The 21,166-nt window shown below is 47.3% G+C and overlaps 1 protein-coding gene across 2 annotated transcripts in view; it reads left to right on the forward strand.

The window, feature by feature from the left end:
* The first annotated feature begins 194 nt into the window (after window positions 1-194).
* The window catches only part of LOC122377585 (protein PALS2-like), a 42,521-nt gene continuing 21,549 nt past the window's right edge, over window positions 195-21,166 (forward strand). The window contains exons 1-5 of one of the 2 annotated variants that reach the window (XM_043357787.1): window positions 195-254; window positions 7,597-7,690; window positions 8,036-8,160; window positions 16,712-16,855; window positions 19,102-19,254. In XM_043357787.1, coding sequence (XP_043213722.1) covers window positions 7,612-7,690; window positions 8,036-8,160; window positions 16,712-16,855; window positions 19,102-19,254 — 501 coding nt within the window. In that variant the 5' untranslated portion in view covers window positions 195-254; window positions 7,597-7,611. The other variant, XM_043357786.1, reaches the window with a different exon arrangement.

Raw genomic sequence — 21,166 nt, forward strand, 5'->3', positions numbered from 1 at the left:
ACCAACACCTTTATATTTTTTCATCATGAGTTATTTTTGTTGTAACCATCGGAGGAGGCCACAAAAATGTCCTTGTGAAGGAAAAGTGTGATTGCTGCTTTATTGGCCGCCGGCGCCTCGAGTGGTCCATATGTGCGGCGCCGTCGGAGCGGGCGGCGCGTGCGCGTCGTCGGCGCCGACGCTGGCCCGGTCGGCAGTCGGCCTCGGCGGCCACCGAGGGGCGGCCCCGCCGCGCGCGCCGCCGCCCGCCGCAGGTGAGTTCTGGGCGGCAGTCGCTGCTCCGCCGCCGCCGGCTCAGGTGCCGGTGCTCCGACCCGCCCCGACCGGTGACCGGAGCTGACCGCGGTGGCCGCGCCCTATGGAGCAGAGCCAGGTACCGTGGCCGAGCCCGCCGCTCCCTCCCACACAGCCGCTATCCGGGTTCAGAAGTGGCCAATACCCTAATTTTCGACAAATTTTAAATCGTGATTTTCTCACATTTTCTGGTCGTAAATTGATCAGACTGTATAAAATATCATCCAGAAAAAATATTACTCATTCTGGCACAGATTGGTGGGCTCCCAAAGTACACCGTTTTGTTTTGCTCCGTGAGACCGAACTTGTGCTGCGATTTTCATGTAAATGTTGACGAGTCTCCTGTCATATTCTTTGCTTGAAAATGCGTAAGTAAGATATCAGCTGAAAGGGGAAAATGTGCGGAATCCATTGGTAACAATAGTGCATCTAAAAAACTTCCCACTCAGTTATTGTAAGCTAATTGTTGCACACTTCAACTTGCACAAAGCAGAAGGGCTTGAGGATTTCAATATTTACATAGGCCTACCAAAAAACGCACAGCGTGCTTCACATCGAGACAACGTCCATAACATATACCGTACAATTGTGATTCATTTGCTGAAAAAAATTAGGTCGGCATCACACTGCCGGCAAAAGTTATTGCAGTTTTAGTGACGCTAGGTCGCCGCCCGGCCGACCCCGGTCAGGTCGGCCGGGCGGCGGCCGTGCAGCTGACGTCCGTACGGTTCGGCAGCTGACCAATCAGCTGCGAGAGAGGAGCGCGGTCCGTCTAATCGCCCCCGGCAGTTGCTTGTGCTGAGGGGTGCTCGACGCTCGTGTCGATTGCATTTGTTGGTTGTCGATTGTCGATTGACTTGTGGGTATACTTTCTGGTGACCAATAAATGTACGTCATCTTAACTGAATGTAGTCTGATCAAATTCAATAAAGCAAAAAGACATCCAGCCAACAGAACATCGTAAGAATGTCCGATATGATTGATAACATTCATAGTTTTGGGGAGCAGCCATCGACCAGAATGAACCTTATTGGCTTTTGTATGTAACATTTGCATTGCTTTTGGAAAGTTCCAGTCAGATATCTTCAGAAATGGCAATGTTATCGGCTTTTGCATTTTACCGTAGTCGGTTAATCACAATTTTCGATATTGTTAAGGCAATTTCAGTACGTTCTTGACATCGAAAAACAAAACGAATAGATCATCGTGTTCCAGAGCTCAAATTGCATCCGATGCACATCTTTTTTGTTGAGAATGTTCAACTTCAAAATTTGACCTTTTTGACATCGCCGTGACCTGACCTTCATTTGTCGAATGGAAATAGTTTCGAATCGGACGACCCAGATGACATCATTTTTAGATGCTTTTGCCGAAATGGACCGTTAAAGATGTGTCGCATGACCTTAAAAATGTATACATTTCCTTCCATGACCTTTTCCATGACCTTTTGTGACCCATGACCTTTCCATGACCTTTTGTGACAAAGTTAGGTTTCGTTTGTCAGCTATTCCTATCAGAAGCCGTTTGAACTTTTAGTATTGAACGAGTAGTTTCGAAGACAGCAGGGAAGCTATGCAGAATCCCCTCCCGAGTCACCCACGTTATGGGATATACCAGTCATCCGCGGATTACAAGCAAAAATATTGTTTACGGCAATGATGTATCAGCATGGATGCTCATACGTTCCCATATGTGACCTTACGGTTGACTTCACATACAATAAAAATTCCTTGGCAAAATGTCAACTGGTTAACGAGTTATCGCATTTTGGCCACTTCCGAACTCAAATAGCGGCTGTGTGCCTCCCTCCGGCCGGTCGGCCTCCTCCCCCTCCCCCACCCCGTCCCTGGACGCCGCCGGCCGGGCGCGCGCCGACAATCCCTGTGACACCGGCCCGCTGACGCCTGGCGACGGCTGAGTGGCACCGTCTTCGATTAGACATGGCGGCCGTTACGTCAGCGCCGATGGACGGACGCCCCCCGGGTTCGGTCGGCAGCGGACGCCCGGGGATCGGTCGCCGATGTCGGTGGGCCATCGGCGTCAGTGCATGTCAGTGCAGGTCCCAGTTCCGGTCCGTAAGGCCCTCCAGGTTTCGGTCTGTGAGGTCGACTCTCTCCGAGTGCGGATACACAGCCAGCCGTTCAGCGTTTCGGTGAATCGACCGTTTTGTGTGTGCCAACTTGAATGTCGATCCCCGGTATCGTAGCCCGCGATTCCGGTTATTAAGTCCAAATGGGTGGCAGATGTGGTACCTTGAAGGAACTGAATTCATAAAGGCTGAGCGTTTGTGTGATTTACCCACATTCCGCTGCCTCAGGATGCGGATGTGAATGACATTTATGAGGAGCTTTGGAGCACTTATTTCTGGTATCTCGCCTGGCAAGTGGCAACGTTCTTCGAAAGAACGTTTATTCAGAGCGGTAACCGATTAGAGCTTACTAGGCCCCTGACGTCTCATGTCAACTCCAGCCAGAAGGAATCAGAGTCTGAGTTCATAGGCGGCGGAACGGGGAGGGCACCGGGGCACCGTGCCCCCCTTTGATTTTTGGCATTTTAACATTAGCCCTATGGGTGTTGCATGGAAAGAATGGGACCAAAAGTCGGCAGTGCGCCCCCCCCCCCTAGTTGAAGGTGTTCCGCCGCCACTGTCTGAGTTCGACAGAGTATGGCACGTAACAAGTGGTCCACCTGCCGAAATCGGTGGACATTTAATGTGGGATGTCTTAACAAACATCAAACATGGGCTGTTTTGACAGACATTGGCCCGCTCCGGCTCCGGTTTGGTACGCCGCACGGGCGATTTTGTTCGGCTCCGTCTCGTGCCGCCGGTCTCTCTGCACCATCAAGCGTTTGGTGTCAATGATGTGCTGATAACTTGGCGAGCTTAGCGGCTTGCATATAATTTATAAAAGAAGCATATCAAAGATCTGCCTGACCTCAGATGACCCATGTGAAAAAGACGAGATGTTCAGTCTGTAAGGACTCCTCGGGTCGAAAACTTGCATCTACTGAAAGTTTGCCTCCCGTGAACGAACTACAAAGCCCTTTTCCCTGGCACTAGGATCGTTCATAAATCGCGACATTTTCTGATTGTCCGCAGAGGCTCACACATGACGTCACAGGTCAGTGACCTGACCTGGGCTTATAATGAGATGTGGTTCCGAAAGGTTTCGGTTGAATCAAAGGCTGAGTAGGCAAAAGTTAAGCTCTCTAGTCTCCAGCAAACGTTCTAATTTTAAATCGTGCAATTCTTCCAGGAAGTTGAAGCAAGATAACCCTCGGCTCTTACTTTTACCTAGAAGCGTTGGTTTGATAACTTGCCAGCTAACCAACGCCAACGGGCCAAACAAACTATCTCGTCGGTCGGTCCCGTATACCTACCGCCCGCCCGGAGCAGCCGCCTTCTGCAGGCGCCCTGAGAGGTAGGCTGTGCCGCACGGCGTGAGTGTGCGGCGGGACAGCCTACCCAGACAGGCTCGAACGCCGGCTCGCCATACGGGCCTCGCTCTGCGGTTGAAACGGACGTAACGATTGACGGACAACGGCCGTTTCTGCGAGCATTGCCCATGAGTAGAGTGACAATGAAAGGAACAAGATAGGGAACAATGAGAAAACTTGATCCTCATTGACCGGCGACCGCGTCCCACCGTGCGATGTCTAATAGGTGGATGGGAAGTGTGGGACCCGATCGCGGCGCCCACCGCACGGTGGTGCCCAAAAGTAGGATGGGAGGTGAGGGGGGTCGTTTTTCCTGGTCGGATGGTAAGTGCGACTGGCCCCACCGTGCGGCATCGCCGACGTCAGTGGCATCCATCACCCGGCGCTTCCTCGTGCCCCATTATGCTGGGAGGAGGCGCCCGGCCGCTGCCGTACGCGGCGCGTGCCGGTGGCATCCGCGCGTCTGCCCCACCGCGGCTCCGCCGACGGAGGCCTCTCGGCGAAGACGAATCGCGTCGTCCCCACCGGTCCGGCCATAATAGAGCACAATATTGCGGGAGCACGGCGGCGAGGACAATGCAATATGTACGGACGGGACAATGGGCCGCTGACCGGTGTCTGTGGTCGGTCGGGGGCGCCCCCTCCCCGCCGTGACCCATCCGCTGGCCGGCGGGCAATCACAATCGCGACATATGGCGGGAACAGCGCCAAATGGTGCGTGATCGCCCCCGGGGCTGCCGGCCACCCTGTTCCGGCGCTGATCCGGGGAGAGGGAGGCATGCGGTGAGCCGGCGGCGGGACAGACGCGGTATGTTTGGACGGATCATCACAGACGGGCTGCGGACGAGCGGACTGACACTGCCGGTATGAGCAGGCCTGCATATTGCATACCGACCGGGCCATGATCTTTAAAACGCGCGCCCTCCGATTCTTTTATGCGATGAAGTTTGCTGCCATAGTGGCAAATGTGCAGTGCATACAATGCGTCGAGCAAACGCAAACATTTTTGTTGTTGCCTGACTGATTGGATAATGGCTCACGTGGTATAGCTGAAATGTTTTTAAAAAACAGTACCTAGGTACCTAGGCATCTCTACGTCTTTGTATTTTTAACAAGTTGGCTTCCGTGACCAAATAGTTAGGTAAGCTAGGTAGGGGAGAGCGGGGTCAAATGTAACACGGGGCAATTGTAACAGTGTTAATAATTCATAAACTTACCAATAGAATGAGCTGATGTTCAGACCGAAAATGCGTAAGTCTATACTGCCTTTCCCAACGGAGTTTGAAGCGAAAGTGCCGGGTATGTCGATGGCTGTGCACAGTAATGTGTTTTTGAGAGCATTTTGTAGATTTTTATGCCGTTATATTTGATTAGCTCATTCCCGCCATTGAAAAGATATTGACTTCAGACTTTGTGTAAGCGTTGGCAGGCTTGTTGTCGATAAATTGAAAGCATTAAATGCTGCCTACATGCAACATCTTTTTGCGCCAGTTTCGTCTAAAATATGTCAAGGCGCGACGGGGACAATTGTAACATTTTTGCAGGGGTCAAATGTAACAGGTTATAGGTCAGTGGCCATTATGTCAAAGTCGTCAAATTTTCAAGGGAGATGAAACATTGCTAGAATTAAGAGAACTGTAAGTTTTGTCGCAATCGGCAGCTTTTTACGCGATTTATTTGCGAAAAACCAAGGCAGAGGAGGTCCATCCAACCCCTGTATAAGTGCGAGGTTTTATGCCTTTTTCCTGAGAAGAACCGTCCCTACCAAGTCTAGGAAGATGAACAAGTGTTCAATACTTTTGTTAAATCAAAGTTTTGGAAAAAGTTGTGTTGCTGTAGCCTGTAAATGAACATGTTACAATTATCCCCGGGTGGTGTTACTTTTGACCCCGTATCTGGGGTGAATTGTAACAGCTGAATTGACTTTTTCGAACAACAATTTTGACCCGAAAAAGAAGTTATTTCGGAAATGTTTTAACTGCATTTTAAAGACAAAACATCATAGTTTCTGAAAATAAAAGAAAGAGCTTTATAGCTGCAAACGTGTTTGCACCAGATGATAAGATGCAAAAAATGTTACAATTGACCCCGTTCTCCCCTATATGTTTATAATCTAATGCTAACGAGTTACTGGATCATAACATTTCGGTAATAAAACAATTTTCGAAGACGAACATTGGCTGCTGAATTAGTTAATGGTAGACTGGTTTGACAATATGAATGGCAATACGACTTTCAGCTTCATGATCTCGGTCATTGAGCTGTGGCAGTAAAAGTGCCAATTGGCATCTTTATTTGTTTCATTAAAAACGTCCTTTGCGTGAACTTTCCGATGAAAGCGGAAAAAATAAAAGAGATAAACGCTTTCATTTCGAGTGATTGCTACGGTGTTTCAACTTTCATAAATTGTGCTCTGAGTTCAAAAATCTGTTCTGTCAACATCTTGACTGCGTGGGCTGAATAATGAAGACAAATAGGCAATTTTCCTGTGCAATCACCACATCGCACAGAGAGAATGAAATCCCGGACTCCTCCCGGGATCCCGCCATCATGGAATCAATAGACGTCACCAGCTGCCCGTACAGTACCGATCAGGGAGCCCCGCAGAATTGGTGAGGCCAGCTATATTTTCATAGAACGTGGGCCTAATTCAGTGAATCAGATGCTTGCATTAGGCATAATTCAACAACATCGCGAATCGAAAGCTAGGAGAATTTGCCATTTATTTTGCATCGCACGCAGATATTTTGTTTTTGGCTTGTATTTGACGGACATAAATTCACTTAGCATTATCTATTCGCAGCCCGCAGCCAGCACACCCGCCTTCCTAACTTCGCTTCCGACTGCGACATGATTAAAGCGTACCGTATTGAATAAAGTAGTGACGTTCATTTGCTCAAAATGCAGCCGCCTCCCCTCGGCTGGCGTGTGTTGCTCGTATTGCCTCTCATCCAGCACCAGTCGGAAGAGATCTCTAATGTGATGCAATGCGTCTCCGACTTCCGTCCCGAAGCGGGTCCGGCAGGCCAGGCCAGGCTGGTGAGAGGGGTAGGGGAGCGGGCAGCAGCGGCACATTCCCGCTTTGGACGAAAACAGACGGCACAGCCAACTGTATGAACAGCTGACATAGGCTCATATAGGATTGTCTGTACAAATACAATCCTTTAACAAACTTAATATATCACGGCTATATTTAAAAAAGAATATATTTATTATGTAGTTTATACCCGTCTGTCGAATTACATTTAAATTGATAAAGATGAACGTCCTACGGTCAAATAAAAAGACTTACCATTGCTAAGTAACTGAAGGCTTTAAACACACTTGCGCACCTATCTTATAAAGCTTAGGTACCTATCATAAAGACTCTATGCGGGGCTTATTAGAACTGAGATACATTCTGGCAACTCACATCTATGCTTCAAGAAAAAGCCCTTTTTATAAGAGGCATACTAAAACTGCAAATGTCGTATAAAATAGCCCTTCGTCACGGTGTCCAGTTTAATAGTTAAACGCCGCCTTCCTTGGAAGCACGGCTGCTCAGAATGGCAGGGATCGCTCCCATTCCCGGGCGGTGTAAGGCTGCCGTGACCAATCCTTTAACATTTATTGCTGAGAATGGTCAAACTTATGAACTTTGCTACCCGTTATGGCGTCACGCATTCCGCTTTTAAACCATATGTTCAAATAAATAACATTTATACGCATTGACACGACTGACCTTTATATCGCAAATAGCCACCTTCTACTGCCGGCGGTAGATATATCCTGGTTGAACCGTGCAATCCGATACAATTGAAATAAATCTGCCGTAAACACCCAGACATTGGAAGGAATCTGATGCCTTATATATCTGTTTCACAGACGAGTCCTGCCAAAATGGTGCTCTTATCCAATAACATGGCGACTCAGGCTGGTGCCAAGGAGCGCCACTCCCGCCGGCGCCAGAAGGAAAAAGGTGGGTATACGATCCGCCGGCCGGGCCCCGCCGCTCCCGGGACCGGACTCTGTACGTTAGTACCTACTGATCGTCACCGCGATTGCGAAATTTATTCAGCAGTTTTGGGTAGCACGATAATGATAATCAATATTTAGTCTTTTACTCACAGCCATGCCATTAATTGTTTAGGTTTTAAATCGCCGATATAAAAATACATAGGTAAGCCTACCTACCTATAGGTCCGCTCTATTGTCAGTAAAGCGAAAGTAAGTGCTAAGTAGGAGTTTATGACAAATGCTGACCGATTGCATGTTGGTCTCCGGCGCACAGTGGACTAGCTGTGACGAAATTCTGCCGTTTCAGAGCGGAACTGCTGCGGGATGCCGCCCCAGCACTCGCTGGTCACACCACTCAGCGGCAAACGCGACGTCAGGGCCACCGAGCTGATGTACCTGAAGGAGCTGATTCCCTCTCCAGACGAGGAACAGGTCAGTACGAACCCAGGCATGATGAACCGGTCACTCTAAGCGAGTAGTGACAGTGGTGGCAATTTGACGTACATAGTCTTTTAGCATGCCAATTAGGAATAATTTTATTCTCCAAGCCGTCTATTGTATTGTATTGTATTGTATTGTATGTATAACAATCATGAGCGATCCACTTTCTGAAAGTGCGTGGCGATTACTGCTCGACCAATAATTGAGCACGACCAGTAGTATTATTCGACCAATAATTAGAAATTACCGGAATATGCATACAAGCATAACAAACGCTGCAAAGTCTGCCAGAACTGCACATATCTAATCGTCGCCAAACATAGCCGAATTCGGCTGGCCTGACGGTCCACGCTCCTTCCACCGTATCCGACGCTCGTGTTCCACGGCCCCGCCCTCTTCCATCACATCCCGCTCGCAGCCGCTGGTCCAGCCCACCCGTCCCCCCCCCCGTCCCTCCCCGGTCCTCCCCCGTCCCCCGGCCGCTGAGAAATGCGGTGGCTATTTCTGGCTAACGCTGCTCGGCCACGAAAGCTCCGCGCGGGGCGCCGCGCCGGCCCGGCTGGTTTTTGTCTCTGCTCACGCGCCGCTGGTCGGTGAGTCAGGCCGACCAGCGGCAGCGCCGACCCGGCCTGCAGCAGAGGAGCTGCCGCGTCTGTAGTGCCCGTGGTCCAACAGCGGTGAATCTCGTTATTGAATTCAAGGCGTGAGGCTTTTGGTATGATGAGCTGGATTCACCAATAGCCTCACCCTTTAGTTTATTCCTCAGGACAAGCTATTTTCATCCTTGGTAAACATGCTTTCTTATTTCGGGTTGAAGGTCAGCCCATTCATAAGACATCGCATGGAAGGCATCTGTACTAGAAGCACGCTCCTGCGGGTAACCGTTTAAACGGCTGCCTGGCCACAGGCCACCAGCCACACATTAACCCGCGCCCCACTGGGGGGGGGGGGGCTATTTAAAGCCCCCCTCCCGTTTTTCTGCAATAACTTCCAAATCGCTTGACGTATCGACGCCAAACTTTCAGTACCTTCGGCTGCATCAATTTGACACCTTGTGTCAAAATTTGAACTTCGTAGCTACCATAGGTCGGCCGGAAATGACGTCAGAGTGACGTCATGTTCGTCCGATTTCGACGCAAAACATTGAACCACGGCAATCGCTCCCAAGAGCTCAGTTTTTAAGCTAGATCCAATTTCTTTGCATGAAAGGACTCAGAATTGACCGCACTATCAAACTGCAATCTCGGATTTTCAAAATTTTGAAAATTTCGAAAATTTTATATAATAATATTCAAAATTTATATTTTTATATTTTTTTTTTTCAAAAAGTTTTTGACTTTTCGAAAAAAACCGGAATATATGTTACAGAACGCATGGTTATGACTAACTCTAGCAAGTTTTAGCTAAATATCTTCAAAAATGGCCAAGTTACATTATTGCAAAAAAATTCACAATTATTAATTTTTCAAATCACTTTTTCAGTACGTATTTGACATCGTACACCAATATAAATGGCACCATCGTGTTCCTGAGCTCAAACTGCATCCAATAGACACCTTTTTTGTTGAAAAATTTTAACTTCAAAATTTGACCTTTTTTGACCTGAAAGTGACCTGACCTAAGCTAAATTCGACTCAAAATGACCTCGAATGACACAGACGACATCAAATTCGAAATCTATGGCCTAAATGGACCATAAAACATGTGTCACGTGACCGAAGCATGATATAATACTTTCGTGATCTGTGATGACCTGACCCTGACCTGAAAATCAAAGTACAAGTTTGGTACCCTCAAGGTATCTAGAGCATCTGTTCACGAGTGTGGAAACCAAAAATGAGCCTGGTCTGACTTGTAAGACGGCGGCCAGAGCCCAAAACGTGATCAAGCCAAAATGCTAATAATTTTTACTTTGACCTGACCTGTGACGTCATCGGTGACCTCGAGGTCAATGAAATTAGGTTTCGTTCAACAGTTTTTCCGGGGCTATCAGACGCCGTTTGAATTTTGACGATCGGCCCAGTAGTTTCGGAGTTAGGAGGGGGGGGGGCTATGAATAGCCCCCCCCCCCCCAGTAGGGCGTGTTATACACAGACCCCAGTGGGGCGCGGGTTAAATAGTTTTCGTGTCGATTTGAGAGGGTAATTTATGGTGTAGGTAAGGAAGCTACTCCCTAATAGTAAATAGTATTTCAATTTATAATAGTAAAAACATTTTTATAAATGATATGAGATATTCTATAAAAAGTAAACACATAGGATATGATAATTGATATACCTACATGATAATGATGATACCTACATACATGATACCTACATGATACCTACATAGGATATGATAATTGATATGTAAGTATGTCATGATTCATGTGTACCTACCTATCGAGTGCATATACCGGCATGGATTATGAACTTTTGTCCATCACGCGCGTGTGCCCGCAGTTTTTAAACAAGGCGAGGCCGAGGTGCCGTGTTATAGCTTTACCAAGCCCACTGTCCAGTCGGAGCAAGCTGAAGCCATAGATGCTGCCGTGTTTGGCGCACAAGTGACAGACCTGTCCTTCGGCTTCGGTCTTCACGTCCCACGTATAAGGCTTCTGAGTGGTGCCACACTGACGCTGCTGTACAGAGGCACCCTTTTCCATTCCTTGATGATATTGTGTGTTTCTCGGCTACTGAAACGACGTGAACCCAACTGTGCAGTGCCGCCGGCGCCGGTCGGCTCGGCTCGGCTGCTCGGCTCGGCTCGGCTGCTCGGCTCCCCCGGGGTAAGAGCGGGGTCGACATGGTCACCAATCAGCGGGAAAGGCGGCCAGCTGTGCCTCCGATGCCTTTAGCCAGCCGAGCCACCCCGTGCGGTGCTGCAGCGACCAAAGGCGCAGGAACCGGGCGACTGCGGGGAGGTCTTGCTATTCTCGCCTTTGCCACAATTGTCTCAGAAATGATATAGGTAGGTATCATCTATATATAAAAGCGTTCAGTGGAACCAAGCGATACCAATTACCACTGATCAATTGCTGCCTACTGGACTGCGTTGAATCATGGTAATAATATGCAGGTAGGTAGGTAGGTACGGGCATATTATTTACCTTAGGTATAGGCTCTCAAGAGTCAAGAGCAAAGCTATGGAACCATTAACCAAAAAGCTTTCCAAGTGATCTGATAAAAACGGTACCGTTGGTCGGAGCCGGGGTCGCAAATGGTGTCCGTTCAATTTGCCTAAGTGTTTTGCTTATCCACTTTCCACGATTCATTGTTATTGGATTAACCCGCGCACCGACGGGGGTCTGCGCCAACTTAGTACCGACGGGGGGGGGGCGGATGACCGCCCCCCCTGAGATCTCGAGAACGAAGCAAGATAGCGACAAGCGGTAAACGGCATCGGATACGCACGGTCAAGATCTACAATTTTTACTAAGGTCATTTTCAGGTCAGGTCAAAGATGACGTCACAGGGGTCGAAAAAGTCAAAATGGCGGCGCTAAATATGGAGGGAGTTTTTCTCGAATAACTTTCGAATTAGTCAAGATAGGAACAAACTAAGGGCATCATCGTGATCCTCTCGTCAATCCGCATCGAATGATATATATGTTGACCTCGAAAGGTCAAGGTCAAAGGTTGACCTCAGGTCACGTGACCTCGAGGTCATCATGTATATCATTCGATGCGTCTTGACGAGCTGAACACAATGAGACCATCCACGCGTCTGTATCTTGTTCCTGTACGGAGTTATTGGCCAAAAACCTTTGGTGACCTTTGATGACGTCACATGACCTCACAGCTGCCCAACAGCAAAACAGACCTCAAGGTAGTGAAGGTTGATCGTATATGAAGTCATGTATGGTATATGGGGCCATTTCGACCCGTTTTAGTGGTAATAACAGGGAGTTGATTTTTCCCCCATTGACTTATAATGGGGAGGTCGCGAAATTGACCTGACCTTAGGTCACCGATATCAAAATTCCGAGATATACAAATTGTAGCTACTAATGACCTAATAACATCCTGCGACTTTCAAAGGCCTCCGACATCTACTGTAGCTCTGGCACGGTGACAAAGTTGCAAAAAAGTGACTTGAGGTTGGGTCATTCAAAGTGACCTGGTGACCTGACCTTGAAAGGTAGGAGGTTCAAACTTGCACACCATGTGTAAAATTGATAAGGGAATAGTCATACCAAATTTCGCGGCGCTACGCGCCGCGGTTTTCCCGCTATTCGCGAAAAACCTCAGGGGGGGGCGGATATCCGCCCCCCCCCGTCGGTGCGCGGGTTAAAGGGACTATCCCACCTTTAACATGGGGTTTGAGTTGAGATAGCCAAGTTTGCGGCGAGGTTCAGAAACCACTATCTATCTAGGTTGCAACCCCCGCGGCCTCTTGGTGTTGAAGAAATTCGTTCCCTTCATTTGAAAATGGGCCTTGTACAAGGCCCTATCTTCAACATGGAGCGACCGTTAGTGTGACGTCACCTCGCTTAGTCATTCTGATTTAAATGGGTTTGTTCGTTGAAAAATCGCTTAAAACTTGGTCTGAACTTTGTTGTGGTGCCTACAGAGTAAAAAGAGGGGGACCATCAAAGCGTCCAAAACCGCAGCATCCAAGGTACGCAACATCCAAAACTGCAGCGTCCAAAGTACGCAACGTCCAAAATACGTCAAAAATCGGGTATATAGGGAGCATTCACAACGTCCAAAACCGAAACATCCAAAACCGCAACATCCAAAACGTATCATCCAAAAACGCAACATCCAAGGACGCATCATCCAAAGAACGCAACATCCAAAGTACGCAACATCCAAAGTACGCAACATCCAAAACCGTTAGGTTAGGTTAGGTTAGGCTAGGTTAGGTTAGGTTAGGTTTCCTTATGCCCGGTAGGCATAAATCAGTAGGTTAGGTTAGGTTAGGTTAGGTTAGGTTCCGTTACGTTACGTTACGTTACGTTAGGTAAGGTTACGTTAGGTTAGGTTAGGTTAGGTTAGGTTTCCTTATCCCCGGTAGGCAAAAATCAGTAGGTTAGGTTAGGTTAGGTTAGGTTAGGTTTCCTTATCCCCGGTAGGCAAAAATCAGTAGGTTAGGTTAGGTTAGGTTAGGTTAGGTTAGGTTAGGTTAGGTTAGGTTAGGTTAGGTTAGGTTAGGTTAGGTTAGGTTGGGTTAGGGATAGGAAAAAATCAGTAGGTTAGGTTAGGTTAGGTTAGGTTAGGTTAGGTTAGGTTGGTTTTGGATGTTGCGTGCCTTGGATGTCGTGGTCTTAGACGTTGTGGTTTTGGAGGTTACGTACTTTGGATGTTGCGTCTTTGGATGTTGCGTTTTTTGGATGATACGTTTTTGGACGGTGCGGTTTTGGATGTTTCGGTTTTGGACTTTGTGAATGCCCCCTATAAACCCGATTTTGGACGTATTTTGGACGTTGCGTACTTTGGACGCTGCGGTTTTGGATGTTGCGTACCTTGGATGCTGCGGTTTTGGACGCTTTGATACGGACCCGTAAAAAGAATCAGCTTTATGACAGTAATGTGGCCTGGGGAAGGAGGTAATTTTGGGCTGTGACGTCACATATTTGAAAGTTTGTGTTTGGAATATGGGAAGCCTAAGATGTTTAATAAAAAATAAATGCCAGAACCGTGTTCCTGGTCATCCAATCTATAAAGTCGGGCACAATTTAACTGGTTTTAACAACATTTTAGAAGGTGGGATAGTCCCTTTAAACCGCCTCTGAAAGCTGCTATCGTATTTGCCATGAAAGATTCCTTTACTGATGAGACACAACCCAAAAATTTGGTAGCATTTGGTAGCGACTATTTGATGCGTAGCCTGAGGCAGGGCCTTGCCTGAGGCGAAATCAGTGCTGCCAGATTTGGAGGATTTCCGCAAATCTGGAGGATTTTGAACTCTATTTGCGGACAAATTTCGCTTTTGGAGGATTTTTGATTCTGGAGGAAAATCTGGAGGATTTGTCGCCCGATTATTATATTCAATTTCATGGAAAAATATAACACATTCAAGACTAAAAAGGCATTTTCCTGCCTAGCGTCACCCTACCCGTTAGGATATATCACGTCCTTTATCACCGTGAGACTGCAGAATGTCTCAGTCTGTAGCTATATCTACGAGGGTACCAAACTACTGGCGGATCTAAGGGGGACATTTGGGGCAAATGCCCCCGGCCCCCCTGCAGCGCCCGAAATCGACGAAAATTTTCGTGTTTTTTTTAGTATAAAACGAAAACTTAACTTTTTTTAAAAAAAGTATCTTTGAAACTGCACAGCAGTGCGAAAGGATTCGAAATCCGATGAGTTTTTAGAATTTGGTGAAACTTTTGGGGTTAGGTATAGCCCCCCCGCAGCGTCCAAGACCGCCTTTCTATATCTACCAATAGGATTTGGAGGAATCTGGAGGATTTTTGTAACTGATCTGGAGGATTACAGCCTTCCCCATCTGGCAGCACTGGGCGAAATACTCAAGTTTGTATTTTGTGCAATGGGCGTTAGTTCGTGACGGATGCATAACTTCGTAGTGGTCTTCAAGAATTCTGCGTCGTTCCTCAACCGTGATTGAAACGATCGAAGGTGATTTGGAATTAAAAATGTTGCCTTGTTGCTGCTTGTGGTTGCGTATTTATCGGTGGACTATCATCTATTACAGTAGGCTATCGTAACAGCCGCGTCATATTTGTGTTCCCGTGTCATCCATCGCTTGCAGACAACGCCCATATATCAGTTTTTTGTTTAATTTGTGATAGTTCGTTGGTATTTGGATCGTTTTGCTCAACCACTGATCAACTACTGACTTAAATTATCCTTATTGACCATTGGCGGATAAACAGCAAGAGATTCGGAAGTCGTAAAGCAGGCGTCTCACTTGTTTTTGTGCAACCAAGGAGAGGCGCTATACCTGAGGTGCTTTATAATCAAACCAAACCTGACCTAACCTAACCTGCAACCTAAAACATACAACCTACAACCTAAAACACCACCTAAAACCTAAAACCTACAACCTAACCTACAGCACCTCTCCTTGGTTGCAAAAAATGTGTGACATCTGCTTTAGTACTATCAGAGATTCCAGGATAAGACCATGCTGGTGTTCAAGCATTTTTTGCCCATTAAATAAGTAACTATTATGCAACACCACCTGAAATTTCATGATTTAACCTTTTTCCAGGCCATGAGCATACAACACATTTTTTCAGTGTTAATTGGTCAAAGATTTGTCTGATGAGTTGACAAGGCAAGAGAGCTGCAGCCTGCAAGGGCCTTCAGCTTCATTGGCACATTAACATAGGTAGTTGCCAAATGACTCCTGGATGAGTCCAAGGAAACTCTGCTAGTTTTTTTACTGTTAAGACATAGTTTTTTTTAGGCCTGCTCAAAGACTACGGAATAATGCAGATTGCAGAACAGGTTTTGATAAAGTTTTTAGTATATTCCTACTGCACCTTGATCATTTTCTAAGCTTCTCTAATATAGTTCCCTTTCAAGAAGTTGTTTCCTTTGCTTCATCAACCCCTTTAAATTTGTTTAAATATTACCTCAGAAACAAAATGGGTAGGTAATGTTGACCGTGACACCTATCCAGCTGTGCCTGAAGTGTGAAGTTTGCATTGTAATAGGCAAACACTTTTTGCATTAAAAAACATCTCAAGGTCACCTAACCAAACCTCAAAGCTTCACAGATCACAGCACCTACATAAAACTTAAATGCCAACCCAAACCTACCTCTGGTATTTGTGCACAGATGGACAGCTGCTTGGGCTAAACATTAGCTACAAACTAAATGTGGCTCACTATGCAGCCCCATTCCATTTTCCAGGCATGGATGTGTGCCTACAATCTACATGGTCTGTTACCACAGAGGGAGCCATGTGCTCATGGGTTTATTCATCCTCTGTTTTCACTGTCCTGTCATTCTGGCTGTACTCTGGGAGGCAGGGTCATCAATAGGTGAAATCACCATTTGTCAGAACCTTTCTTTTGTTCCTTAATCTCAGACGAGATTTGGATTCCTTGGTGAGGCTGAACCAGGCATATACTGGCACATGCAATGGGTACAAAAGTGAATTCCTAGCTTGATGAGATTTGAGTGCAGTAAACATTTTGTGTCTAAAACTTTAAAGTTTAAACAATGTAAATTTCAATATCAATCTGTTTTATCAACTTGCATTGTTTGATGTACAGTTAGCAAGCAGCCAATTTCGTCTGAAACGTTCGCCTGGCTAACAGTGGCATGATAACAGAGCTCATCTAAGCTCTTTTCTGCTTCTCTCACAACTTCCAGAAATGTAACAGAAACATGAGGACATACAAACAATTCATCCCAACCTTGTTTACCCTAACCCAGCCTAAATACTAGCACATGCTAGCCTACAATCCTACATGTTTGTAGTGATGTTCGCAGGTGTGAGCTGTGAGCTATTAAGTGGTGATCAGAAATAGATTTCAGGCGAGCCTGCTGTTGGCTGCTCTGTGATTAGGTACCTAGTGGTAGGGCATTGACTAGTAACATACAGAGTGAAGTCTAACCAGTGATTTAATCCTGTGCCGCAGCTCTCGGAGCCGGAGGAGCGTGTCGACCCGGCGCCGGTCCGCTGGGACGCGCTGCCCATCGCGCTCGAGATCTCGCGGAGACTGAGGCCGCACCACAAGGACGCCCGGGTGCTCATCAACATCCTCACGGCGCAGAAATTCCTGGTAGGTGACACGACCTCCCGCGAAAATGAACAGAGTATCGCTGGGTGTATGATTATCTGCAACTAATAATGGTAGGTAGACCTTGATCTGACGTTTCCTGTGGAGCTATCCATTTGAAAAAACAACTGTATTACCATAAACATTGCACATGAGCCGTGCCAACTCAACCTGCGTAGAACTCGGTAGAAGGAAAATGTGCAAGATATTCTTTTTCATGCCCGTTCATTTCATAAATTTGTACATTATTGGTATCTGTAGAATTCCCAACCCTGATCAAAGCATATCACAGCAGCTTCGCATCTCAGGCTAACTTCATCACCTTGACCTCTGAAGGATGCATGCGTTCGAATCAATCGAAAGTAAGATGCAGTCATGACTGTGCATCGCGCCTGTTATAAATCGTCTACTAGTCGCAGGCTATCCTACTGCTTAACGTCATATGCCATATGTGAGTGCATTCCATAATCGCTTAACACGCTTTCCTTTTAAGGTTAAGCCGTTTTTTTTACGTTGGAGTGTGATGATCTTATATTCTTTAGTCATCAGCTGAGATATACCCACTCGGTGATGACATTAGGCTCTTCTATTTCTGGCTATCTACCAGTCTCTTTATGTATCAAACAAACCTCGGTAAAAACAGTTTCGGACTGGAACAATATTGACTCAGATTCATCACACATCTTCAGCACACAGATTGGGAATCCACTGTCAACACAGACGGGCATGCAGCTCTAACAGATCTCGTCTTGGCGTTTTCTGTTGCCTTCAATAGGACAATTCCCACAATTTGACGACCATCTGAAAACGACGAGCCAAAGATTACATTGAAATAAAGAAATTATCAGAATGAAACTCGTATTTGAAGTGCTAAAAATGAAGCTGGTGTAGCATCGACTTGGAAAAAGACTAGCGTGGTTGGTTGCTTTCAAAACAAGCACCTCCATTATAAATGCACGACGTAGGCCGTCATATTATGTATGACGTCAGCCGTCCCGTGCCGGTGTTTTGTATGACGTCATAGAGCGTGGCGCCGCCCGCTGCTGTTTTTACCTCCGACATTCGCCACCGGCTGGGTATCGGACTCCATGGCCACCCCGGACTCAGTACAGCCACCAGTGCCGCTGTGGAGCCCGGCAGGACCGTGCGCGACTCCTGGCCGCCTGCTCAGGGTATTCAGTCACTCCCAGGAGCCGCCAGTGTCTTACTAACGTGTTGACACAGAAGTGCTCTCACTGTGATCATTTTATTGCGAACTCTGGCGAAAGTGGTATCGAGAGTGAATATGAGGTATGTGCTAGCAACTTAGTATTGGTTGTTGATTGATAAATCAACTGATGTTCGAGGTTTTTATGTTTTGCTGCCACGGGTCGTAAACCGTTGGAAGATAGGTGTGAGGCATGATCCCTCTACTTTTTGGACCCCTCTACGAAACACCTTTTTTAACATAATCTACTTTTCAGTCTTATGAAGTGTGTTTGTGTTTGCTGTGGAGACAACACTACGAAAAACAGCAGACGATAACCGTTCATCAAGTGGGCCATAGCACAAACAGTGCTTAATTACTTCATGAATTTGGCTGGGCCACCACAAACTGATAACGAAGTGGCCTGCCCGGCCCCATCTGTTCGTGATCTACCGTCTATGTATACCACGCGCCGAACGAATCACGAGATTGCTCCCTGTTTGTTTGTACCCATACTTAGCGGCGGTAGATCATTGCAAGCAATCACTTTTCACCAGACTATGCGATTTTGATGATCGCTGTTATTTTGTGCTGCTTTTGATAGGTTATCGATCAAACGGCGCCGACCGTTACCGACACTCGGGCCGTCTCATTAAAGTCGTCTGATGGCGGCGCTGGCCAATTACAAGCATCCCGAACTAAGATATATTTCCCGTAATCAGTATGTCCTTGTGCATAGTTAGGCGTGGATTAACATACTACACTTCCAGGGATCAGTAGTCAGTAAAGCCATATGGGAAAGTGTCTTTTGGTGTCAAAACAACAATATTTTAATTGAAATAGCTCATCATATTGTCTTAGTCATGACAGGTGCCTAAGCAAAAAATAACATTTGATCTCCAATCTCCATAGAAACTCATCATTCTCGTTCGACGTTTTCCAGTAGATATGACAGAGTTGATATTCGCACAAGCCCTGCTGTTGTTTTCGGGGACACTGGACTGGACACTCCACCCTTTAGGGCTGGCCACTGGCTGACTGACGCTCCCTCCTTGTCCGACAGGGTCTTCTGAACGCGCACGACCGGATTGCCAAGGAGACCGCACAGGCGAGCGGCCGAGAGGTGACACACAAACCCCCCGACGAGCCGCCCACAGCCGAGAACATGGAGGCCATACGCATGGTGGGCCTCACCAAGAACCCCAACGAGCCGCTGGTGAGTGCCGGCGCGGGGAGGGGAGTGTGGTGAGTGGGGCTGGGGTCTGTATGTGAAGACTCGGGGCTCCTAGTGAGCGGGAACTGGGGACGATGTATAGGGACACACTGCTCTCAGTTCTGCGCAAGAGCATTGTATGGGCGTGCTTGACGGCCATTCGAGGAAAGGTAGCTGACTGCACAAATCTCGCTACCGTATCGACCAGATGGTTCTGTAGGGAGTATTATCCGATGGAGGATCAAAGATTATGTGCTCTCGGAAAACGCATCCCATGTGAGATGTCTTTTGACCTGCATGACTGCAGCAGCCAAAGCAACCAAAGCGGATTCGGTGAGACGCAATTATTTTCCTGCTCAATGCTTTGCATTCAGAATTGTTGCTGAAGCACAAAATTCAGCGCATTTAGTACAGTCGGCAAGCTAGGATCTTTTCGTGAAAACCATATCCAATCTTTTCCCCTGAGATGAATAATGGCGACTTCCCATCATCACTTAAATGCAATCTATCCACAATTGTGCGGACCTTATCTAAAACACGAAGGTAGGTGCTTCCTACTTCTTAGTATTAACACAATCATCGTCGTATTTACATGCCATAAACACAAGCTGAACGGTCGACGATGCCGCGTTTCACTGACGATACCGACGGTCCCTGGCGTCTCCCGGCTCCCAGACACCCCCTCCGTCTGATTATTGATGGCCCCGGGCCTCCTCACTGATCCCCAGCCAACATCACTCAGCTTTTTACGGCCCCGATGTGAAAAGCGGTGCGCCGCTGTATTTAGAACGGCTCGTCTGAAAGCGCTCAGTGTGAAAGCCGTGCCGACGCCGCCATTGTAGCGGATACCGGGAGATTTTCCCGGATCTGCTCTCGGCTATACTTTGTGCCGCGCGGTAGAGCCCATTGCGCTGTTTTATGAAACGTTGCCGATAATTTGCAATCCGTCTGACATGAAGAACGGGTGCACGGATGTGCTAGCTAGGCCTGATAAACTGAGGAATATCGAAAGTTATACGGAAAGTTTAAATGCGCTTTAATGGGTGCATAATTGTGGAAGGATTTGGTCAACATTTTGATCTGGTTATCGATGGAACATGACGTGTCTGATGTATATTCATCAGTACCATCTAAACTTTTTACCTATCTAAAGCTAGAGCGAACTCTCAAAAGGAAAGAAATTACATCCATACAAATAGTTAATTGTTATTTAATGCACTTTTATCATTTGACTGCAAACTCGTTGAGCCAGTTATCATGGCATTGGAAATGGAAGCCATATATCTTAAGCTCGCATGCATCCGGAGCAGTAGCTACGGCGGTATTTTGCTAACTCCATTCATATGCTAAGCTGTCTTTTGCATGACAATGGAATCTTGTGCTGGTCTGGTTAATGATGTCTCTGGCCGATTATTTCTTCCGTCTCAGTGGCGAAGACAAGATAATTAATGATAGAAGACATTTCGCAGCATTTCCCTACAACGGCGCATGAATTATTTGATAGCGAATAGGCATTAGCGCTGCTACGGTGGCTGAAGATTATTACGATTACACTTGGCCATTGATAATGACATTCTGAATGCAAGAATAGTTCATGATTTGGCCGCCGGCTTTTATTTGATATCGGACAGGACGCCACTGACATTGGACGTGACAGCGGCGGTCGCCGTGTTTTCGCTGCAGGCTGCCCTCTGATGAATCTGCCGCCGTATTGGCTGGATTTCGGCTGGGTGCTCTGGGACGGACGGCGATCGGTCAGCCGGGGCTCTGTCCTCCCGAGTCGGTCGGTCGGAGGGGCGCAGGGCAGGGCGATCGGTCGTGCTGGTGGGCGATCCCATCGGCACATCTCCGAGCTGCCACCGCTCTCAGCTGGGGAGGGACAGCGGCCCGCCGTCAGCCCTGCCCACTCTCAGCT

The sequence above is a fragment of the Amphibalanus amphitrite genome, unplaced genomic scaffold, assembly GCF_019059575.1.
Source record: "Amphibalanus amphitrite isolate SeventyFive unplaced genomic scaffold, NRLGWU_Aamphi_draft 000047F_arrow, whole genome shotgun sequence".
NCBI lineage: Eukaryota > Metazoa > Arthropoda > Thecostraca > Balanomorpha > Balanidae > Amphibalanus > Amphibalanus amphitrite.